Raw genomic sequence first — 24,110 nt, 5'->3', positions numbered from 1 at the left:
GCTATGTCGGGCCCATGCCATCCACATCCACCTATAGTGGAAAACCTACCCCACATATATAATTTCCAATGAACAGAATTAATGAGAAACTGCAGCTGTCTCCTCAGCTACAGTTTGGGGCCTGGGGTGAGTCGATATGTTGCATGGTGTGTGCGGTGTGGAGTATTTCATTGATTATCATGGTAATCATTAGTGGGGAGTGGGGAAAAAACAGCTTATACCATTGGATGTGGCATCGTCCTTCTTGCCGTCCTCTGCAGTAACCTAAAGGGACAGAGAGAGAGAGAGAGAGGGAGAGAGAGAGAAATGAGAGAGAGAGAGAGAGAGAGAGAGAGAGAATGATTAAGCTGTAACAAATTGAGAGCCAAAAGAAGGAGAAAGAGACACAGAAAGAATGAGAGAGCAAGAGCAGAGGGAAGGAAAGACAGGGACAGAGGGGTGGATGGCGGGAGGGAGGGAGGGGCGGAAGGAGAGGGAAGCACGGAGCAGTGGGTCGCTGATGGAGGAAGCGGTGCCAGGGATCCACCTCCACCCTCCAGTGCGTCCACGCCAGCTGTGGCGCTGCCTCGTCGTCCGCTGAGCGCCACAGCGGGAGAGACAAGACTTAATGTGACAAGGGCCCGCTCCGCCCCGGCTGCAACATCACCAGGAAACACCAGCGCTAATCTGCCCAGACTTGTCAGCCGCAGATGAGGAGTTATTATGTTCTTTTAGCCCGTTTCATTCCTTTTTTTCCCTGCGAAAAGGGAAAATTGCAAGAAAATTAAGAATAACAGCTAAGGAGTCATTGAGAGATCCTTCACACCAACGCTGATGAGTTTGTCGGCAGGTGCCAAGTGATGGGACCCGCGGGACAAAAAGAAAAGTGCCGCCGTAGCGAAACACAACGTCCCCATTTCAAGTACCTGACATTTCCTCTGAGCACCTCGTTTTGAACCTTTTCCCATAATGTGCTGCCTGAGGAAAAGGCTCAGCGCTCTCAGCTGAATGTGCGACAGAACCCTAAGCTCGAAATAAGAAGAGAGAATCGTGGCGTCTCTTGGTGGGACTTCAAAGCCACCCAGGACAGGACCAATGAGACACAGCCTGAGTGTGTATGTTTGTGTATGGCTGTGTGTGCGTGCGTGCGTGCGTGCGTGCGTGCGTGTGTGTGTGTGTGTGCATGTGCCTCAGAGCGTGCACTCCAATCTGGGTGACTTCCCACTTAGTTCCCATCGACCAGACAGTGTGTGTGTGTGTGTGTGTGTGTGTGTGTGTGTGTGTGTGTGTGTGTGTGTGTGTGTGTGTGTGTGTGTGTGTGTGTGTGTGTGTGTGTGTGCGTGCGTGTATGTGTGTGTTTGTGTGTGTGTGATTATTTGTGTGGGCATATGCATGACTTCAAGACACCCAAGAGAGACTTCAATTGATCTGTGAGCGGGACTGCAGTGTCCTGTCCACCCACAGTATGTCATTGTTCCACTTGTCTCGGTCGTCACCATAAAACCGCTGATAGCTTCCACACTGACCAACAGCTCTGGGGGTTTTACCGTCTGATCACTGAGGGAAGACAGTTTTGAGGTTTGTTTTTTTTGTGGAGCAAGAGTTTCTTTCAGTTTCTTTCATGTTGAGCTTAATTTGAACTCCATAGAGAGTGTACGTATGTATTCAGATGCATTTGAGTCTGGCCACAAATAACTCTCTATTTCATAATTTTCACTGAAGCATCTGTCCTGACTCCGAAATAGAAATTCAACAGAAACTCTGAAGGAAAACACTTTTCTGTAGTTCTTGAGTTTTTAATGTTGATACGTGGACAAAAATGAAAGAAAATGCACTGCTTTGAGGTGAGATGGCATTCAAGGCCCTCTAGCACAGTGGTTCTCAATGTGCGGTACGAGGCACCCCCAGGGGTCACCATTATTTAATTTACAAGACGTCAGCACCATTAGAGAATGTATGAATGACTGTTTGGATCATAACTACAGTATGGTATAGACAGGTATGGAAGTTTGGACTGACTCATATCTAATGACAAAAGTCTTGCGAATCAGTCACAGATTGGCTTTTTTTGCTTACGCTTATCAAAATTCCAAGCATATAAGTGGTTTAAAGCAGTTGGTTCATACTGAGGCGTAATTCTTCAGCCCTACGCTTAAACTGAGTAAGAGAGCCGTCTAACGCTATTATAAGGTGCACCATGTGACGCCACTTGTTTATACCATGGGAGCGCCCTTTTGCACAAGGGCTGGCTCTGTTGGCTGAGAGAGAGAGAGAGAGAGAGGAGGCATGGCTAACATTGAGCTCTGCACACTGAACACAAGACCTAGCATGTGTTTATGGTGCTCGCAAAGAGCACGAGTGCTCACAACCACCCCCCCCCCCCCCCCCACACACACACACACACACACAGCAGGTTTGCCAGCACATACTCTTCACACTGTTTATCTGACTATAATAAAGTGCGTATGGTTTAACATTTAACTTACTTGCTGCCAGAAAAAAATGAATTAAAAACCCTCATCATCATTAGAGAAAAGTAGGGCCCCAGTTTGGAAACCACCTGTCCTGGCCGAACCACTCGATATCCGGCCATGGTAAAACAAGAGGGAGATTAATACAGACTCACTACGGACTGAAGCATAATAACGAGCCCCCCACCCCCCAGGAGAGGCAGACTTTGATGGCTCACCATCTAATTGCGCTGCTTCTTTCATCACCAGAGAACACAACCTCTCCCTGCGTGGAGCCCACGCACCCAGCTCACCATCACCATGCACCAAGCACTCTTTCCATCCCTGTCTCTCTCTCTCTCTCTCTCTCTCGCGCATGTGCTTCCATCCCTCTCTCAATTGCCTTTCCACTCTTTAGTTTCTCTCTCCCTTTAGTGCAGATGTGCCCCAGGTTAGCGATGGCCTGGCTGGGAGACCGTGCAAGTGACATTGAGACAGGGGGAATGCCAGCTCTGGTGAGTGGAGGGGGATGATGATGGGGTGTGTGGGTGGAGGGGGGAGGTGGGGTTATGCGATGAAACAGGCAGCTTAAGAGAAGATGTAGAAGAAGAAGCAGAACAACAACAATACGATGAAGAGGAGGAAGAAGATGGAAGAAGAGAAGACATCATTAGGATTTCACTGCAAAGGCTTCTTTCATTTGTGTCATAATCTCCGCTTTCATCTACCTTCCCCTCCCTCTCCTTACCTGCCTCATTAGGCCAACTCCATTCACCTGCGCACACGTCTGTTCCCGATCAGCAATCAAGCCACTATATAAGCCTCTCTCACCAGACACCCATTGCCAGACTGTTTTCGAAGCTTGCACCAGACTCTCCAGCGTTCTCCAGATTGATTCCCCGCTACCGACTCTGCCTCGCCCTGACCACGTTTCCTGCCTGCCCCCCGCCTGTCTTCTGTCTGCCCTCCCCGTTATCGAACCTGCCTGTCCCCGACAATGTATCCTGCCTGCCCCCTGCCTGTCTTCCGTCCGCTCTACAAAATAAAATACATTACCAAATATCCCTGCCTGTCTTTGTGCTGCAATTGGGTCCTAACCACACCCGTTACAGTACAATCTGGCCAACAATGGACCCAGCACACAACCCCGAGCCGCTGCCAGCCTGGGAAGGGTGGAGCGCAGCTCCAACACCAGGAGGCTGTCCTAGCCTCCACCGCAGCGAACGTCCAGCTAGCAGCGGCTAGCTGCTAGTTCATCCCGCCGCCTGCTTCCCCGGACCCACCTCCACCAGCACCGGCCCAGCCTGGGTACTCCCTGGAGCCCCGGGTGGGGGTTCCAGAACTCTACGGGGGACAATCCAGATGGACTCCACCAAGGTTTCCGCCGTCACCACCTGGGCCGTCCCAGACTCCTGCAAACAACTCCAGCGCTTCCTCGGTTTTGCCAACTTCTATCAGAGGTTCATCTGAGGCTACAGCACGGTGGCTGCCCCCCTCACAGCCCTAACTTCCTCCAAGGTGCCGTTTCTGTGGTCCGCCGCCGCCAACGACACCTTCCTGGCCCTTAAGGCACGGTTCACTTCAGCCCCCATTCTGGTATTGCCTGACCCAGAACGGCAGTTTGTGGTTGAAGTGGATGCCTCCGACGTGGGAGTCGGAGCTGTTCTGTCCCAGAGGTCCGCCTCCGACCAGAAACTTCATCCCTGCACCTTCTTCTCCAGGCGTTTGACCCCGGCCGAGAGGAACTACGTCATCGGGAATAGGGAGCTTCTCGCCGTCAAATTGGCCCTGGAGGAGTGGCGACACTGGCTAGAGGGAACCCAGCTGCCGTTCCTGGTGTGGACCGACCACAAGAACTTTGAGTATATCCAGTCCGCCAGGAGGCTGAACTCCCGTCAGGCTCGTTGGGCGCTCTTCCTAACCAGGTTCAATTTCTCCCTCTCCTATCAGCCGGGGTTACACAATGTCAAGCCCGACGCCCTGTCCCGGCAGTTCCAGGAGGAGGAGGAAGACGCTGTTGAACCGGACACCATTCTGCCTGCTAGTCGCCACACTCACCTGGGAGGTGGAAGAGAGAGTCAGAGCCGCCGCCCAGGACCAACCCGGACCCAGCGCATGTCCGCCCGACCGTCTGTTCGTTCTGCCTGACCTCCGGTCCGAGGTTCTCCAGTGGGCCCACAACTCCTGACTCACCTGCCACCCGGGGATCCAGCAGACGAAGGAGGTCGTCCAAGCGTCGCTTCTGGTGGCCCTCCCTGGGTGAGGACGTCCGAGGGTTCGTCAATGCCTGCCCCGCCTGTAACCAGCACAAACCCTCTCTTTTTGCTCCTGCTGGTCTCCTACACCCACTACCGGTTCCTCATCGCCCCTGGTCTCACATCTCCGTGGACTTGGTCACCGGTCTGCCACCGTCTAGCGGCAACACTACCATCCTGACCGTGGTGGACCGGTTCAGCAAGATGGCTCACTTCCTGCCTCTACCGAAGCTCCCGTCAGCCAAGGGTACTGCCGAGCTATTGCTGAACCATGTCGTCCGCCTCAATGCCATCCCGGTAGATGTTGTATCCGACCGGGGTCGCCAGTTCGCCTCTGTCTTCTGTAGGGAGTTCTGTTCGCTCCTGGGAGCCACCGTCAGCCTGTCCTCAGGGTACCACCCTCAGTCCAACGGCCAAACAGAGCGGAAGAACCAGGAGATGGAGACGGCCCTTCGCTGCATGACGTACACCCGTCATGAACACCCGTCGTCCTGGTCTGAGCAGCTTTTGTGGGTGGAATATGCCCACAACACCGTGACCAGTTCGGCCACAGGCCTCTCCCCCTTCCAGTGCGCCTACGGCTTCTGTTCCCGGCCCTTGAGAGGGAGGCTTCCTGCCCGTCCGTCCAGGCCTTCATTCGCCGCTGCCGCAGGACCTGGACCCGGGCCCGGGCCGCCCTCCTCCCAGCCGCTGGCCGCAACGACTCTGCCGCCAACCGTCGCCGCTCTCAGGCCCCGGAGTACCAGCCGGGCCTGTGGGTCTGGCTCTCCACCCGGGATCTCCCCCTGAAGGTGGAATCAAAGAAGCTGGCTCCTCGGTTCATCGGCCCGTTCGAGATCGAGAAGGTCGTCAACCCGGTGGCAGTGCGGCTCAAGCTCCCCAGGTCCATGCGCGTCCATCCCACCTTCCATGTGTCCAAAGTCAGGCCGGTCCGGGAGAGTGCTCTGGCCCCCTTGGCCCCTCCCCCGCTTCCTCCGCGCTTCATTGACGGGGGTCCTGCCTTTTCTGTCCGTCGTCCCCTATGTTCCCGCCGGCGTGGGAGAGGCCTGCAGTACCTGGTGGATTGGGAGGGTTACAGTCCGGAGGAGAGGTCCTGGGTCCCTGCGAGGCACGTTCTGGACCACACCCTCATCAGGAGTTTCCATCAGCGCCATCCTGACCAGCCCTCCAGACCGGGTCAACCCTCCCGACCGCAGACCCCACCACCTCTGTTGTCTGTGCCCTCCAGCAACGGTTCAGAGGCGGACGATGTAGACCCTGGGGGTCCCTCCTCCGATGAGGATGACGTGGCCCATTTAGTGGAGGACGAGGAGATGGACGGGGTCTCCGACGAGTACTAGCCCTCCTTCGGACCCCCTCCTCCCACCCTGCATGGACTTTTGGTTTTATTTTTGTAGTTTGGGATGTCAGGAGTCGTCCCTTGAGGGGGGGGTTCTGTCATAATCTCCACTTTCATCTACCTTCCCCTCCCTCTCCTTACCTGCCTCATAAGGCCAACTCCATTCACCTGCGCACACGTCTGTTCCCGATCAGCAATCAAGCCACTATATAAGCCTCTCTCACCAGTCACCAATTGCCAGATTGTTTTCGATGGTTGCACCAGACTCTCCAGCGTTCTCCAGATTGATTCCCCGCTACCGACCCTGCCTCCCCCGACCACATCTGTCTAGAGACTGTTAAATAAAACCAGATGTGGTAGACTCAAAAGACAAATCCAGATCAGATAAGATAACACTTAATCGATCCCAAGGAATAAATTCAGGGGATTGACAAAACGTTATAATTCATTTATTATTGTTGAAACTTTTATAATAACATTAGCGTAATGGCTTAGTCTGCCAGTGAGAATGGCACTTATCCAGGACTATTGCTAAACAAACTTACGGCACTTGCAGAATGGACCAGTGAGATCGATACGTTGTCCGTGCTTTTGGGCGCATCGGGAACGGTTTTGGGCGACGCAGGCGCAGGACTCGCTTGGCCACTGTGTTCCTCCCTCTCAGCAAAGGACGCCAGGGTAGAGTCGCGTGAACACTTGCCAGAATTGTTCTGCTTGGACCCCCTAGGAAAAAATAACAACCTTACAAGCTTCCCAACGTCATATAAAACGCAGAATTTAACAAAGATGCATTTTATGAAAGCATGTCACACTAGGGGTGTAATTGCTTCACATCTCCAAACCCCATAAGATCATAGGCGTTCAGCGTTGGATCTCAAATAGGACACACAGCACTTTTACCGTGACATTGGGTGTCTAATTCGGCTGTTGGATATGGAGTCTGTTCATTCTGGCAATGCAGATGCCTCAAAACACTTTTTTTCACAGTGATTTATTTGAATCTTTCTTCAATTGTATTCAACTGTAATTATTTTATGGTACATGCAGCATACCTATAGCATACCTAAAGAACCCTGTAACTGTATGTATTAAAAGCGCTTCACAAATAAAGATTTACTTACTATAGGAAATACAGACAGACAGACAGACAGAAAGACAGGTCGGCAGATTAAACCTCTGAGTTTACGCACAGCGGTGGGTTGGGCGGGATGCTGCTCTCAACACTGTAGGAGATGAACAGGCTGCAGACCTCGACAAAATGCTGCGGCTTCAAAATGGGGGGTACTGAGGAAAGAAAATGACAGAAGACAGAAAATGATCGAAGTGATCATCGTTTCACTCAGTGGGAGCAACTGACGTCACGCAGCTTCTTTCACGGCACGGCCTCGGGTCTTCCACGCTCCTGAATCCCCTCGAATATCACTTTCACCCCCTGAACCGAACCTTTTTATCCACTGTAATGTTACACAGAGCCACTCTCTCCGTCCACTGTCTTTATTTTGTTTCCTCCACTGCCACCTTTCCTCCACCTTTCTACCGTCATCGTACAATCTCTCGCGTACTCGTTCTGATTCAGCTTCCTCTCTCAATTCAGATAACACGGAATCGCTAAATCTACAGACGAAACATCTTTTATTTTCTGTGACCAACTCTATCCTTCACAGCAACTGACTTGTGCCAGTCCCAGGGGAAGTCTGTACACGGAGGGCACCTATGTTTATATCCGTGTATAGACAGACAGACAGACAGACAGACAGATAGATAGATAGATAGATAGATAGATAGATAGATAGATAGATATAGAAATTACAGTGTTAGCAGCTCAAATAAAAAACAATAGGCAATAATAATAAACAAATACAATGAAAATTGAAAAATGGCAATCCACAATAAATCTTAAAATTAACTAAAAATTAAGAAATTAAATATAGTATATAATATATAAAATATACAAGAAAGAGTAAAAAATAAACAATAAAGAAAATGGTATAGCACAATACGCCTAAAAATGGACAACAAACAATGAAGTTAACCAAAATATTTACAATAAACAACAGTAATAAACCTAATGTAAACCTAATCTCTACCTCCTATTTGTTGCTTGGCAGGTTTTATTTTGTTTTCCCTATTTCAGGTCATGATCGATGCAGTTTTGTGTGTTTGGTGTGTACTTGGGGGAAATAAAACCGATCATGGTTCGTCTCACCTCGGGGCTCGTCAGTAACCAGGGTCTCCCTGCGGGGGCGGATCAGCTTCCAGCGGGGCACTGGGGGAGGTTTGGGCGGGGCCTCCAGCGGGCCAGTCCGGGTTCTGGTCAGCAGGACGATGTGGCTGTGGAGCCGAGAGAGGCCGTACTGCCGGAGACACTCCGAGGAGTCAGACTGCATGTGCCGCACACACACACACACACGCACACACACACACAGTACACACACATATGCATGAAAATAAACCCCAGGAAAATAAAAATAGACTTAAAAAGATGTATTATTCTACAGCACTGGAATATACGACTGCCTGTTACCTGTAGCTAACACAAGGTCCATTGGTCCAATCCCCCGTGGATAAAGCCAAACGATAAAAAAGGGGGAAAATATTATCCCAGACCATAGCTTGGGGGTGCTTCAATTCACCGACAGGGGGAAAATCCTTAAAATTCTTTTGAGGTTTTTTTTCTTCATTTTTTTTTGCATTGCTTGCATTGTAAATAATGAAACAAGTGAAGTCTGTTGAGGCAAGGCATCCAAATGGAACACAACATGCCCCCAGATCACAAGCACTGGCATGTCTCATCTCTACCTCCCACTGATCCGTATTTTCACATTATGTGAAAATGTGCCAGTAATGTAATAGGAGTCATATCTGAGACAGATATGATAAATGGCAGAAAATTTTGCATAGTCTGGAAATGGTGCACACTGAAGAACGTTGGTGTGTTAACGTTTAAAAATCAAAGCATGAGCATGAGAAAAATCTATCAGTATGAGAGCAAAGAAATGCATTAGCATTTTTACAATTCCTTTGCCGTTATACATGAGCCAATAAGAACCAAACAGTAAGACATAATGTATAGTATAAAAAAAAATTGCATCTGAAGTCTTCAGAAGCTGGAATAGCAGACATGACCCTTGTTTAGAATCTCTTCTTCCCACAGACTGAGCCATAAACGAAATAACTGGAGAGATCCACTGATTTCAGCTGCAGTTCCACTGATTTACTCCAGATTTCTGATTTGATGGGGTTTTTTTTACGTTTCTCAGATCTCTGTCTACATTGATTTCCCAGCTTCTGTATATAGCTGATGTAGTAGCTGTGATTAGATTACATGCAGTCTGTGTACGGTTATGATTCCCATCCGTGTTCGATACCAGTTTTTGTTTCTGAACCTAAAAACACATATACACGATTGAAACCACAAGTAGAATGACAGGACTTAAGATATGAGAGGGAGAGAGAGGGGCAAAACAAACCATCTCCCCCAGCGCTGAGGTCTTCCTGTCCAGAAGATCCAGAGGGTGGAAGCTGGCGCACACCACCATGTCTGGGACAGAGGGCTTCTCTTTACCTGAGACACACACACAAACACACACATATACTCAAACATGTGTGGAATTATACCCACGAGTCGTGGTGATAGTCATGATGCCAGGGTCACAAACAATTTGGTCGCAGCGAACAAATTGTTTAAATGACTGGGGAGTCCGGAGTCACTCGAAACTAATGAAAGGATGTGGGTGTGTAATTGGTGATTGGTGTAATTCGTGTTTGATGTGACTGATTTACGTATTTCATTCCACCACAATACTTTTTTTTAGACGGAAGTAAATTACGTTTGGGATTCACACATAAATCATTAAAATGTCCCGTTCATAAACAACATAAAATGCTCCGCCTTGTCAGGTTTACATTAGGGAACCAGGCTTTAATCATCGTATGGAAGGAGCGGTTTGGTTCCCTATAGCACATCCTAGTGTGTATCTAACCAGGAGTGCAGGAGCCGGGAACATGGAAGGAGGAGCACAAGCCAATATGGAAAATCAATTTGAAGCAGCGTGGTGTAGTTAAGAGGGATGGCATGAACTCTGCAAGAGGCGATACGGAGGCTACACATTAAGTATTGAATGGAGAAGTGGTTTTCATGCTACACAGGGGCCCATGCATCTCAATGGCTGCGTTATCCTTGTGTGTGTGTGTGTGTGTGTGTGTGTGTGTGTGTGTGTGTGTGTGTGTGCGTGTGTGTGTGTGTGTGTGTGTGTGTGAGTAGCGCACGAATGCTTGCACCGTGTGTTTTATTTACCTCGCAAATTAGTTGTGCATTTGTGTCACTATACGTATTAATGTCACTTCATTACCAAAACGTTAATTATCCTGGGATTGTGGAAAGTGGAGCAAGGAGACGATTAGTGTCAGTAAGAGCAGGAGGGAGAGGGGAGGATGACGTAACACGTCTCTAATTACTAAGAATCAATAACAATGATCCTCCCTTAATCAAAGCAAGCCACTTGTCACGTTGCCCTGTGGTAATTTTTTCTTAAAATTTTGACTTTAGATTTGGAGTGAATAATGTGTCAAATTGTTGTTGTTGTTTCTATATCTAACATATTTATTTATATATATATAGCCTCCAGAAAAGAAAAGAAGTGCCAGGCTGGCAGATGAAGAGGCTGTGTATGCCTTTAAATCAAGCATCCAATTATGGAATGGGCTTAGTAAAAAAGAAACAAAAAAAATAAACAATAATACAATTTCTTTGCAGAGATCCAATAAGTGTAATTCTGGGGTTTACTTTTATGCATATGTTTGTGTACACCCACATATGTATGACTTCTTATGTTTTCCTGCGTGCGTGTGTGTGTGTGTGTGTGTGTGTGTGTGTGTGTGTGCGTGTGTGTGTGTGTGTGTGTTGCAATCAGTGGTCCGTTATTTCTGAATAATTGCCGCTGTCTGTTAATAATGACCGTTGTCACGGGCAACCACTTCTCCACCTGGATTCACGTCCTTCGTATCAACACCGCCTACATGCTAGTTCTAACTTGAAGACATGAATGTGGATATCCAACGTTTTTTTTCGTCAAAAGTTTGCTAAGTTAATGGAGTGTTAGTAATGTTGTTGTGGAACTTTTTTTTCTTAGCGGAAATAATTTCAAATCAATATTCTGTCTCAATGTATCCTTTATTTATTAAGTAGCCGTGTAATAAGAAGAATAATATTGAGCCAGCTGGTCAATATGACAGAATAACCCTGCTTCACCCTGGTGGGGGTTTATTGTGACTGCTTGGCAGCACATGATCCCTTACTTATTAGGTGACAGAGGCCTTTACCTTATCCTTTCTTATGGCCCTAACCAGCTCCCAGCCATTGGCTCCTCTATTAGAGTTGATATTTCATCTTGTTGCTCTCAGGGATCTTAACTGCAATTGACGACGGGACCTCCTCTGCCCCATGGGCACACCAAATAATTCACCCTGCCACTACTTCCTCTGCTGGTTTATTTAAAGCCGTCTATATGCAGTCGTCAGGCCATCCGGCGCTCCATATTACATGACACCTCATTGGTAAACAGAAAGTGATGCATGAACACAGCAGGAGAGAGAAGGGTAATGGAGATTAGCAAAAGAAGCGACGCTGACCTTTGATCCCATGTTTTCACTGGTTTGAAGAAATAATACATTCTGGGACAGTGTGTTATGAATGTTGTAGAGCATAAGGAGTGATTACTGCCATGCAAGGATGGAATTATTGATACATGTTTTCAGAGAGAATATGGAGTTTCTATACAGTGCTGAAATATTCATGGTCATGCTCCATACAAGTTGAATTATGAATGTAGGAGGGAGGAAAATAAAGAATTTGCAAACACATACATACATTTATACATGCAGTGCATATGTGAGATATTCCTTGTGATTTACATACACGTGGAAAAACCAAAAAGGTTCCACAAGGAGCCACAAGCCATACTTATGGCCTTGAACAAAGAAATAATAGAAAAATGTGCGTGAGGGTGAGGGTGTGCATACTCTCTGCGGTGGGTGTAGAGACCTGTCCTCCCTCACGTTTTTTCATTAGCTGAATCTGGTGAAAGAAATCATCTGTTATATCAAATTATTATTCATCTACTGAAGAGCTCAGTTGGTCCCAAATGAGGTCCTGATTGGATAAAGCCAGAACACAAGTGTTCCTAATCTGATCGATAATTTAATTGACTGGCCCAATTAAATGCACGGTGTGATTAATTAGTGTGTGTGCGCGCGCGTGTGTGTGTGTGTGTGTGTGTGTGTGTGTGTGTGTGTGTGTGTGTGTGTGTGTGTGTGTGTGTGTGTGTGTGTGTGTGTGTGTGTGTGTGTGTGTCTGTGTGTGTGTGTGTGTGTGTGTGTCAGCACCTCTGCCCTTGTCTGTGCTTTGTGCTGTCGTGGGTGAAGAGTTCTTGGAGCCACCCCAGCTCGGAGCATGACCTGAAAGAAATTCCGGAGTACCGGCCGTTTTCTCCTCCTTCGAGTAGGTGAATTTGGGAATGGATTCTTTCAGGAACTCCCAAATGTTCCCGCTATAGCTGGAACTGGAAAGAGGTCACAGAGAAATATCTTCTGAACAGAATAATTTACATGATTATTTCTGCGGATATATTTTTTATCTATTATTTAAAACACAGGAACAAAACTAGAGTGATCTGTGGTTGCTATGAATGCTTGTTGCATATTGTCTATGGTTGTTATGTCAGTTTTCCCAAAGTGGTCAGAGGCATTTCCCAGATTTCTAACCATTACATAATGGACTCCTGCTTTTACAATATAGCATTATTTAATGGTGCTCGCTATAGGATGAGTAGATTTTATATTCCTCAATTGGGACACTGTATTGAACCCACACTGCATTTGCACCATTCAGCAGCACAGTTACATTTTGTATGTGACTATATTTAATGTATCAACATATTTGTTAAACTCCATGAATACCTCAATACCTCAATCAACACTGTGTTGCACAAAAAGGATGTACAACTGCCACAACCAGTTTTATTCATTGGTTTGGTAAACACATTTACAATCACATCGAAAGCACAAGTGAAAACAATGTTCATTAACATACCCTGATAACCACGGTAACCATATCCAGTAAGATATAGCAACAGCATTCAAGAGAGAGATCTATCATTCTCTAACTTCTAAACATTCCCATTTCTTGCGTTTATTGCTTTATAACATTGGCAATGAGTTTTAAGAAAGTGGCACTTTTTCAGATCACACACATTCAAATTGCAGGGTCCTCCCAGCCATTTGAATTCTAGAAATTGCTGTTTCTTCGGAGTGGCGATATTCGGCAATTTTACCCAGATAATTGAGAGCGTCTCCCGCCCTCTTGTCATAATCCATAACAACACGGAGATAACGCTTTCACGGAGAAGTGGAATTTCTTGCTTCTGGTGTTTATTTGTTGTTGTTTCTTTAAAATATTGTTTACGGAAGTGAAGTCAACTGTTTTTCTTTGCATCCTTCGAGGCGGTGTCAACGGCGTCAGTTCACCATTTTTATATCACACGAAGAAGACACGGCATTGTCATTCACAATTCGATACACTTTATAACCGTATTTTATCAAAACGGTTTCACTTTCTTACTTCACATTGCTCTGAATATCGGATGATCTGAGAAAGATGAATATCGAGGTTGACAATTTTTATTTGATATTATTTTTGTTTGACGATAGATGAGGATACATCACCTTCCTAATTGTTGAAAAAGAAAAGATGTCGACGCCGGTTCTCCGGGGCTAGGATATATATACACATTTCAAATCGTTTCCGTAGCAAAAACCCTTCATTAATAACTCTTGCACGCTGTACAAGCCCAAAAATTTCCCTGAAATATAAAAATGAGCTTTAACACAGACGTATTGCATGGTAAAAAAAACTAAGATTGCTAAGGTCAGGGGGATTCTATTCTGAGTGGGGCAGGAGTTTTTGATGAAAGCATCCACCGATGTACACATAGTGTCAAAGGGGGGCGTGCGTGTGACAGTGCACGTGTGCAGGCATCCCCATGTATCATGAATCGAGCCCAAACATGCACGGAAATGTGCACGCCGCCTGTGCAGGGTTGATACCGTCCCCGGGGGAGCCTCACTAACAACAAGCTAACCTGCTGAGGCAGAGAGAAACACTTCCCTGCTCCACTCCAAAACACTGCTCCCCATTAAACTTACATGGCTGACAAGCTGAGGCCCAACCATTCCACCATTCCACCCTTCCACCCACCCATTTCACTCCCTCCTGTTTCATATTTCCCAGCTCCCATTTAAGGGTCCAATTACTATAGTAAACTGCTAGGGATAAGATATAAGCTTGAAATTCTACTATTTCTCTTGATTGGGAAATCAGATCCTAGACAGAAAAATAGATACAAGAATGCAAAATGTTTGGGGACAGAAAAGTGTCCTACTGTATCGGGGTGATCTCTGGGATCCAGCCAGTGAGGGTATGGATGAAGGTCAACTCTCCCATCTCTTTCCTGTGCTCCGACATCACACTGGGCGACAAACATAACAAAAACAAGAAAAAATATAGCTGCAGGAAGCAATACACAGGATGCAGTTTATTCCTTTTAGGGACGTATTAGAGTTTTTTCGTTTTTTTGGGGTCAAATTTGTTTGATTTTTCACTAATTTCTGCTCCGTATGCAGATCGATTTGAATGAAAGTATACCACAAGATGCTTATGACATACCGGCTTATATGACATCTCAACCGTGTTCATAACTTATGTCATTGTTCTGTTCCAGATACTTTTAGCCTTTGGCATTGAATGCAATGAACCACGTCTGAAATTTTGGTCAAATTTGGTCGTTTTTTTTTCACTAATCTCTGCTCTGTATATGGATCGATTTAGATGAAACTTCAACCACAAGAGATGTTTGTGACATACTGGTTCAAACAAGATGTATACCATGTTCGTGGCTTCTGCCGTTCTTCTGTTTTAAATAGTTTTCGATGTCAAAATTCTGAGAATTTTCCCCAAACAATATCAATCGGGAATCAAGCCCTATGGGCTGGAACCCTAATTAGGAGCATTAAAGAAAAAAAAAAAAGAAGGAAATCCACACCATAGCAACAAGTCCTCCGTCAAACCAACCTGTACTTAAACGAGTGCTCATGAATGTGGACTTCACACTGTACACGAGTCCACAGAGCTGTACAATGTGTTTAATGTTGCCTTAACAGTTGTCTAGCTCTCTGGGTTTAGGAGTACCAAGGGTATGGACTGCCTTCTGAAAATGCCGGTTCAGAATTCTGCAAGGATCTCATCAAATGTGTGTGTGTGTGTGTGTGTGTGTGTGTGTGTGTGTGTGTGTGTGTGTGTGTGTGTGTGTGTGTGTGTTGCTGAAACAGATGGCTGCAGCTCTAATTGGTCCTCTCGGGAGCCTGAGGCCAACCTGTCCAGCCATGGTCTCCAATCAAATGAAATCAATACAACTCAATCAGCGCTGCCGCACTCTGTTTCAAGGACAGAAGCGGCCATTACCCATCAAAGGTCTAAGCTACGTTTACATTGCATCGTATTTTTTTTTTCATACAATAATAGAAAAGTTACAAGAGCAGCTTTGCTCCTCTTTGAGAACCCCTTAGCTGTCATCTGGGTAAAGTTTTGGAAAAGCTTACAGGTAAACTCCAGTGAACTTTCACCAAGGGTCATAAATAATTTAGCGGCAGTAAGGCGTCTTTGTTTCCTGTCTTGGATGAAACATTTATGCCTCAAACTTCCGCAGACGCAGGAACAGCCACCTTGAAATGACGCACGTCCTGCCATCACGCACACGCACGCTAGCTTAGCTGACTGTCACCCGGTTCGACAGACACACTGCGGGAAGAGCGGATTATGTCGATTGGAAGTTCTGCCGAGTCAGCGAGGGCAATCTGTGCGCGCTTGTGGGTCTTCCTAAACTTTTTAGAATTTTTTGATGAGAAGAAAGGTACCTCCCTCTACCCTACCTTTCTCTACCTCTCTCTGTTCTACCTCTACTCTACCTCTCTACCTCTCTACCTACAGTGCATTCGGAAAGTTTTCAGACCCCTTCACGCTTTCCAAATTTTTTGAAAGTTATTTTAGCCTTAATCTAAAATGGCTTCCATTCCTTTTTCCCCTCATCAATCTTCACACTATTTCCCACAGTGACAGAGCAAAAAACTGATTTTGAGAAATTTTTGAAAAAATGTATAAAAACCCCCCCAAAAACCCTGAAATACCACAAGGAATATCTCACACATAAGTATTCAGACCCTTTACTCAGTACATTTTTCAAAGCACCTTGGGCAGCGATGATAGCCGAGAGTCTTCTTGGCAATGACACTTCAAGCTTGACATACCTGTATTTGGGGAGTTTCTCTTACTATTCTCTGCAGATCCACAAAAGTACTGAGTAAACGGTCTGAATACTTTTGTAAATGTGATATTTAAGGGGGGGGGGGGTTGGGGTTTTTATTTTATACTTTTGCAAAACATTCTAAAAACCTGTTTTTGCTTTGTCATTGTGGGGTATTGTATGTAGATCGGGGGGAAAAATATTTCAATCCATTTTAGAACATACATACAAAAGAGAGTGACTGAGAAAGTGGATGGGTTGTTTTGTTGGTTTTGTTTCGTTCAATAAGGAAACCGAGTACAATAAAATACATGTAAAATAAAAACACAATGTTTTTAAGTGTTTTATTTGGAAAAATGGTTAGTATATAAAATTAAGGTTTCAAAATTGTGCAAAAAGGCAGTTGCCTCTGCTCTGAGACGCTTGGGGGCGTGTCCACCGAAGACGCTCAAACCACGCCCAATCACATTAATCTTACTAAACGTTTAGAATGGAGTAAGTCAATTCCATGTTTTAAATGTTCTGCTGAACCCAGTCCCCAGTCCTGTGTCTCTAGTTGCAAACCTTAAAGCGCCGCTGTCTGGCTGCGGGACTCCCTGCTCTCCGGTGCCCCCTGCTCTGCCCCTGCTAATAATTACGTAACCAAACCCCACGCGGTCAAACCGACAGAACGGTTCTATTTTGTTCCGGGCGTCCTTGGCATAAGTTCACAGTCTCCCTGAAGACACCTTTTACTCCAGGTGTTACGTGTGTCCCAGAACAGCCTTTTATCCCAATTTCCGGGCTGTTCTGACCTGGTGTTTATATAGTGTTAAGGGGGGGGCCGTGCCCAGTATCTACGTCATCCGGTCATGATTTAGGCCCAACCAAAAAATCCGGACCACAGAAATGGTGAGAAACAGTTTAACGGTCTAACTCCACAATTCAGTACTACAGTATATCGCTCAGTCTTTTCGCATGTTTTCATTACTTTCTAACATGTATAATGAGTTTAGAAAAAGATATATAACTGAATTCAATTTATAGGGACTTTCAACTTTAAAGGTACTTTGTGTGAAATAAAAACCTTTATGAGTTAATTTGGCCTGACACGGTGACCAGCCCTGACTTCTTGACATCAGATGGCTGAGATGTAGAGCATCGTCAGTAAAACAGGTTACATTTGTTCTCCTGCCTTCTCTTCTGGATAGCAATGCTAGTTAAACGCTGTGGTTTGCGGTGCAGGGTGTGACACAACTCACTCTGTGTTTGCAACTTTAATGAGGGCTTTGGCCAACAGCATGGGCCACAGCTCGCACTCATTTGTTGAAGCGGGGAGAAGCATGTTGTTCGCCTCATCAAATGGTATGGCGTCGTCCACCATCACCTTCCTCCAGCAGCCCTAATGGGCGACCAAACAGACAGACAGACAGACAAACAGACGGAAAGAAGAGAAAAGCAATGACGAGGAATTCTGTTAAAATGACAGGCACTTTACCCAGTTCACTGTGAAGCTACAGTTTAAACACACATTCATTGCTTCCCCCTGTGGTGTGTGCGTTTAAGTTGTAAAGGAACTCAATAAATAACAAAAAGGTAAAATCTGCTGTACTTTGCTGAAATTTTAGAGTGTTTTTAAATATAATAACTGGTCTATTGAATACATTGTTTTTTAATGTTTCAATGATTCATTGCTTGATTCTGATGTCTGCATTCTTATAGCACTGTTATACTTAATGCTTGGGATCAAATTGGAATTTTATTTTATTTACTTGTTTCTTTTGTCTTTTTGTTTGTTTTTCTCCTCAAATGTACTATTCATTCCTAAATGTCTGTAAAGCACTTTGATCTGCAAAGTTTGTATGAAAGGTGCTATACAAATAAAGATAATATAATAATAATAATAATAATAATAATAATAATAATAATAATAATAATAATAATAATAATAATAATAATTAACTCTGAATATATTGGTCTTGACTTGGCTAATGTTAAAATAGAAACACAAAAGTGGAGTTAATGCTTGGTTCACAATATCAAGATTGAGGCCTTGGTTTGAATAGTGCTTGGTCTGCAGCACTACTCGAGATTCAGAAGAGCCTCTAAACCTCATTGGCTATTTGTACACACGTGTACCTGACTGTAGTGCACTCCAATGGGAGTTCATTCCACTCACATACCAAAGAGGTTAGTTGTGTGTGCAACCACGGGTACAGTACCATGCAGACACACAAACACAGTGAGAAACTATTAGCGAAATTCATAAAATTTGAATCTGTGGCTAAATGTTTTCTATTGACTCTTGCTTTTCCATGAAATACAATTAAAGGCCGCTCTGGCCTTGCTTGGCACGGTTGTGTGTTGTTGGTGGACGTTTCATGCTCGCTGGAGGACGGACTGACAGTGGAGTGTGATGTGACCACCGGCTGTCTGTTCGAGCTTCACACTGCTGGCAGGGAAAAGCAGCATTCTGCACAAACACGCTAAAATCTGACTAAACGCTCACAGCTGGGCTCCTCTCTAAGTCATCCTCGATCCATCGCACCAACATGCAAAAGCACCACAACCCCGTCCCCTTACTCCTCCCTGCCTCACTTTGGTGACATCGAAGATGGGGCTGAAAAGGCGATTCAGGGACAAGTTTAACAGGAAAGGTGGCCGATTAGGATTGTAAGGAGGTAGAGTAATGGAAAAAGAGCAAACTTACGGAGGATTCCACACGAGCTAGAGTGAAAGAAAAGAGTGGGAGAGGGATGTTCGATGCCTTCTCCCTGGCCAGCTGCTAGCACGCTATGGTCGGCACGGGCTCTGCTGCCTACAACCATGTCATGCTTGTTTATCAAGGCAGAGCAAAACCGCTAGAGTTCAGCATGACTTAGTTCTGTTGTCCCCACTATCGCAAAACCAAAAGCTTGCTCTACGTAGGAGCTCCTCTAGATGGGAGCTAGCTAGAATCTAGCTGCTGATTTGTGCCCAGTCACAGGCAATACGGAAACTTTAAGGACAGGGAAGTTCAATTTCCAATGTGATGATCCCACACAATAACTCCACCCAACAGACTCTGATGTTGATGTCACAGCAAAAAAACTGCAAAAGTCTTCTAGCCACACATGGCTGCTCTCTGAGAGGAATCTGACGCCGGTAAGTCCTATCTATTTATCAGCCAAACGTCTGAAGCCAAACCACCTTTAGCCCAACAGCGAGATGGATTGATTAAAGCTTTGTGCGGCTAAGGCTTTTTCTTTGCTTCCATTTCTTCCTTCATGGCTTCTGCCCTCCGACTGGCTGTCTGCTGCGGGGCTCTTCTGAATAATGAAGCAGACCCCCCCCCACTTCCCACACACACTTTTGCAGGTTCCTCTGAATATCGCCTGGGCTGGGGATTCTGAAGCCATAACGACGCATGCATATGTGTGGTGGTGGCCATACCGTAGGCAATGGGCATCCACAAGCTTATTATTATCAATTGGTTCATTTTCATTCAGTTAGAACGGCTGATCGAACACCCCTTTCTTCCCATTGTGAAGAAAAGGAATCACCCAGTGAATCTCTACCCCATAATGACATGTCCATCTAGCTTTGAGTGCATTTAAATGAGGAGCTCACCATCCAGTACAGTCTGACGATGTATTTCCCGAAGCTGTTGTAGAGCGGCATGTGGTTCTTGGCTACCTTGCAGAGTGAGTAGATGTGGTGCCAGGGCATCCAGTGGTCTGCCTCCGTATGGCTCAACAGCTTCCACACGATGAGGATCTCACTGAGGATCCACCTCATCAGCTGGACAGCCAAGACAGAACGAGCGTGAGTGATTGTGCAGCCAATACCTTTGTGGCCGCTCCGTAAATCAATCGGTCAGTTCCTCGGGTTATTCGATCTGTCATTCGCTTCATCAATAATGCATTAAGGCGGCACAACAGATTTTCCCCTCATCAGACACCTGATTTACACCGTCCAAGCGATAATGAATAGTGAGTGGGGAAAAGTCGGGTGAGATCCTAATGGTCAGAGAAACTAGCTCTCCGAAAAACTACCTCGCTGCAAACGAGGTGATCGTTGGCTGAGAGCAGGTCAAAGGTTGTTTGATTCTCCACGACCACAGGAGTCTGGAATGAAGCACAAGCACGTTTTCAAACTGTCACAGAGGGTATGAATGGGTCCAACAAAACACACATTAGATAATTTACAATTATTTTACCCTCCATTTGATTCTACAGTGGAAAAACAAACGGATAGCAAAACGGGGAAAATGGAGAAACCAGATGTTCAATGTCTGGTCATTGGATTATAGTGCATCCATTGTAAATATGTCCTTACCTCACTTTTGTTCAAATATTTAACCCATTTAAATTTGACATTGTCTTTAAGTCCCATAGTTAAGGTAAGCTTGAGCTGAAAGCTTTTTGTTGCTACTGGCTTCATTGATCCATTTGATAAATAAACTTGATAAAGCTTCTATTTGAACATTGTTATAAAGACACAGGTTAAATTATAAAGACAATGGTTGTCGAATGCCTTTAAAACATGCTATTTCACATAGCATGCCTAGAAAAAAGCCTAGAAAAAGTTGAGTCAAAAGAAAAAATCTCTGTATAAATCAATGTGGACTTCCCATAAAATAATGTGCATTTAGTTCATCTCACCAAACAGCGATACTCCAAACAGTGCGTTTTCTTTAAATATTGGACTACGGAGCTAATAGATTCTGAAATGGTACAAATAGAATGTAAATATTGACTCTGGCAGTAATGAGGATGGCAGTATTCATTTGGGTCCAAGAAGGCAATGCAATACCAACTGGGGACCTTTTCAGTGAATATTAGGGATTCAGTGATACCCATGTTAATGGCCATGGCAATCGTGTCGATATTTAGAGAAAGCAACTTCATTTTGTACAGTAATAAAGCTACACTGTTAATTAAGAAATAATAGTACTGGTTGAAATAATGGATCGGATCAACATATGTATCTGCTGAAAAAGTGGCACCAGTGCATCCTTTAAATATCACCCGCTACCTTTTTTCTAATGCTGTCATGTTCATGTGCAAAATTCAGACTGTATTTCAATTTATTTTCTGAGACACACTTAATACAACAAATCTAGATCATGATGTTCATTTGGCAGACACTTTCGTCCAAAGTGACTTCCGATAAGGAACATGTTGTCGTTCCTTCACATAGTCAAACTGTAGGAAAAAAAATACAATTCATTTTGCTGTTAATGCTGAAAATTTCCTCCGGTATGTTAGAATCGCAGGCTTTTTACGGTTCTGCATGAAAACTTAATTGCCCAGATATACTAGTGCTGAGAGAAAGGAGAATGACGTTGTTCAGTTAGATGTGGAAACTGCATTAGAGGTATGCTGAGAGCAGTTTTTCTTAATTAGACCGAAGCCCCGGATTTCATCTTTGAACACGTATCGTTCATTAAGTTATTTTAAATCCTTCACTATTAACATTGGATTTTGCTTACGTCATGGTCCACTGGTGGCAAGTGTGACAATATGTGACAATATAAGCAAAAACACTGTACATTTCACTTCCACAGGCGTTTTTTCCAGCAGAGCAGCATATGGATGTACAAGCAACGCAGCTCTTTGAAATCCAGGTTGTACCTTGCTGACCATGAACTCCGAAGGACGCTTCCATGAGTGCACTTTCAGCGAGGGAGGTAAGCAAGTTTTCCCTTCTGGATCTTCAAAGAATGACTGAATATAAAAAGAAACACAGAACAATGTTGCCGACGACATAAAGGGAATCGTTGCCAAACACGGTGACATTAGTGCACAGGAAGGCGGCTTTCTGAAAGGAACAGCATCGTTCTTTGTGTGATAAATTGTTCTGAGACAAATGCTAGGTGGTTACGGTGGGCCACATAGGAATACAACTGTTCGCACTGATATTTACTGTACAACAATAACTATATAAAAATTTTAAATGGTTCAGTGGCATCGTTGTAACCATTTTGTTTTCCACCCTTGTACACACAGCATATTTACAGATTTTACTAGATTTATTATACACTTTTAGGTTAATCTAGGTTAGGTTAATTCTTAATTTAGTTAGTTCTTAATTCTTTTATTTAGTTAATATTTAGGTTTAATGTTTATTGCCATTTTTTCCATTTGTATTCTTACTTTTTTATTATTGTCTATGGTTTTATATACAGTATGTGCTGCCGTAAAAAACACAATTACCCTCATAAACTATCTATCTATCGGGAAATTATATATAATGATTGAAACTTGTCCAAAAAAAATTATGAAAAGCAAAGTTTTCCCTGAGGAATAAGAGTAAGGCATGCTGTTAATTTCTATGTGAAATGTGAATCTTGTGAAGCCCTTTGAAACTTGGGACAGTGATTAAGGGTTTCGTAAACAGACTTGACTTTTCTCTACCTGATTGACAGCAACGGGGCTTTTCCCCATCTTGGAATCCTTCCGTTCCGTTCCTTTGGCCACGTCCCACTTCTCCCCGTTGACCTCTGCCTCGTTCCACTCGGGCCAGAAGGAGAAGCGGCTCCTCTGGTCCGCCGACAAGTCAGAGACACTGGCCACCAGGGGCGGGGCCCTGGAACCAAGTACTTTACTTGGTTACTGTACTTTAAGTACCCTTTTCCAAGAATCTGTACTTAATGTAAGTTGATTCCGTTTTAAACAGAAATCAAATATCTATATTAACACTCTACTACACTTCAGTCATTTTATTTTTGTTTAAAGGATGTATAATTATTTTTTTTAAATTAAAACAAAATAAATACAGGGACTGGATTGAGATGATTCATTATGTCCATGTCCTTGTAAATGACTATGACGCCACCGATATTCATTTTCTTTGTAAAGTTTGTGTTGCTTGAAAGATTATGAATCACAGTTTTTATTATTGTTAATAATATTATTATCATCATCATCATCTTTTGTAAACTGTAATTGAGACTTGCATCAGCACTCATTATATTATTATAGACTATTACTATACACGTTACTCTATAAGTAATTTTAAGTAATTTCACTTTAAATAATAAGCACATTTTAGAGAATGTACTTGTTTACACTTTTACTTAAGTAGAAATGTAAATATGGTACTTTTAGTCGTCATTTTGTGTCTTTGTCCTTCCCACCTGTCCTACTTCAGTACTGTAATACCTTTTCACAGCACGCATTTTGATGTGTGCTGTGAAAAGGTATCTATCTCAGTCAAGGTTTGACTGAGATAGATAGATAGATAGACAGACAGACGGATAGATAGATAGATTTACATTTAGTCATTTAGCAGACGCTTTTATCCAAAGCGACTTACAATTGTTCAAACACCGACGGACGCAGCCATCAGGAGCAATTAGGGGTTAAGTGTCTTGCTCAAGGACACTACAGCATGCTAGCAGGAGGAGCCTGGGATCGAACCAGCAACCTTTAGATTACTAGACAACCAGCTCTACCTCCTGAGCTACCATCCCCATTATAGATAGATAGATAGATAGATAGATAGATAGATAGATAGATAGATAGATAGATAGATGGATAGATAGATAGATAGATAGATAGATAGATAGATAGATAGATAGATAGATGGATAGATAGATAGATAGATAGATAGATAGATAGATAGATAGATAGATAGATAGATAGATAGACAGACTGAGATAGATAGATAGATAGATAGATAGATAGATAGATAGATAGATGGATAGATAGATAGATAGATAGATAGATAGATAGATAGATAGATAGATAGATAGATAGATAGATAGATA

General features: G+C 44.4%; 1 protein-coding gene across 1 annotated transcript in view; it reads right to left on the bottom strand.

Annotated features, from left to right (window-relative positions):
* adgb (androglobin) overlaps nt 1-23,519 on the bottom strand; it is a gene marked incomplete at both ends in the record, with an annotated part of 49,161 nt that extends 25,642 nt beyond the window's left edge. The window contains 11 exons of the mRNA XM_080023067.1: nt 7,210-7,307; nt 8,230-8,404; nt 9,494-9,588; nt 12,501-12,583; nt 14,462-14,548; nt 17,620-17,759; nt 19,967-20,137; nt 20,392-20,463; nt 21,973-22,065; nt 22,765-22,927; nt 23,503-23,519. Of these exons, the coding sequence (XP_079879193.1) occupies nt 7,210-7,307; nt 8,230-8,404; nt 9,494-9,588; nt 12,501-12,583; nt 14,462-14,548; nt 17,620-17,759; nt 19,967-20,137; nt 20,392-20,463; nt 21,973-22,065; nt 22,765-22,927; nt 23,503-23,519 (1,194 nt within the window). The remainder of the gene's footprint in view (nt 1-7,209; nt 7,308-8,229; nt 8,405-9,493; nt 9,589-12,500; nt 12,584-14,461; nt 14,549-17,619; nt 17,760-19,966; nt 20,138-20,391; nt 20,464-21,972; nt 22,066-22,764; nt 22,928-23,502) is intronic.
* Between the last annotated feature and the right edge of the window lie 591 nt (nt 23,520-24,110).

The sequence above is a fragment of the Zeus faber genome (assembly GCF_960531495.2).
Source record: "Zeus faber genome assembly, chromosome: 2".
In the NCBI taxonomy this organism is placed as follows: domain Eukaryota; kingdom Metazoa; phylum Chordata; class Actinopteri; order Zeiformes; family Zeidae; genus Zeus; species Zeus faber.
This window is presented reverse-complemented; position numbering and strand designations above follow the sequence as displayed.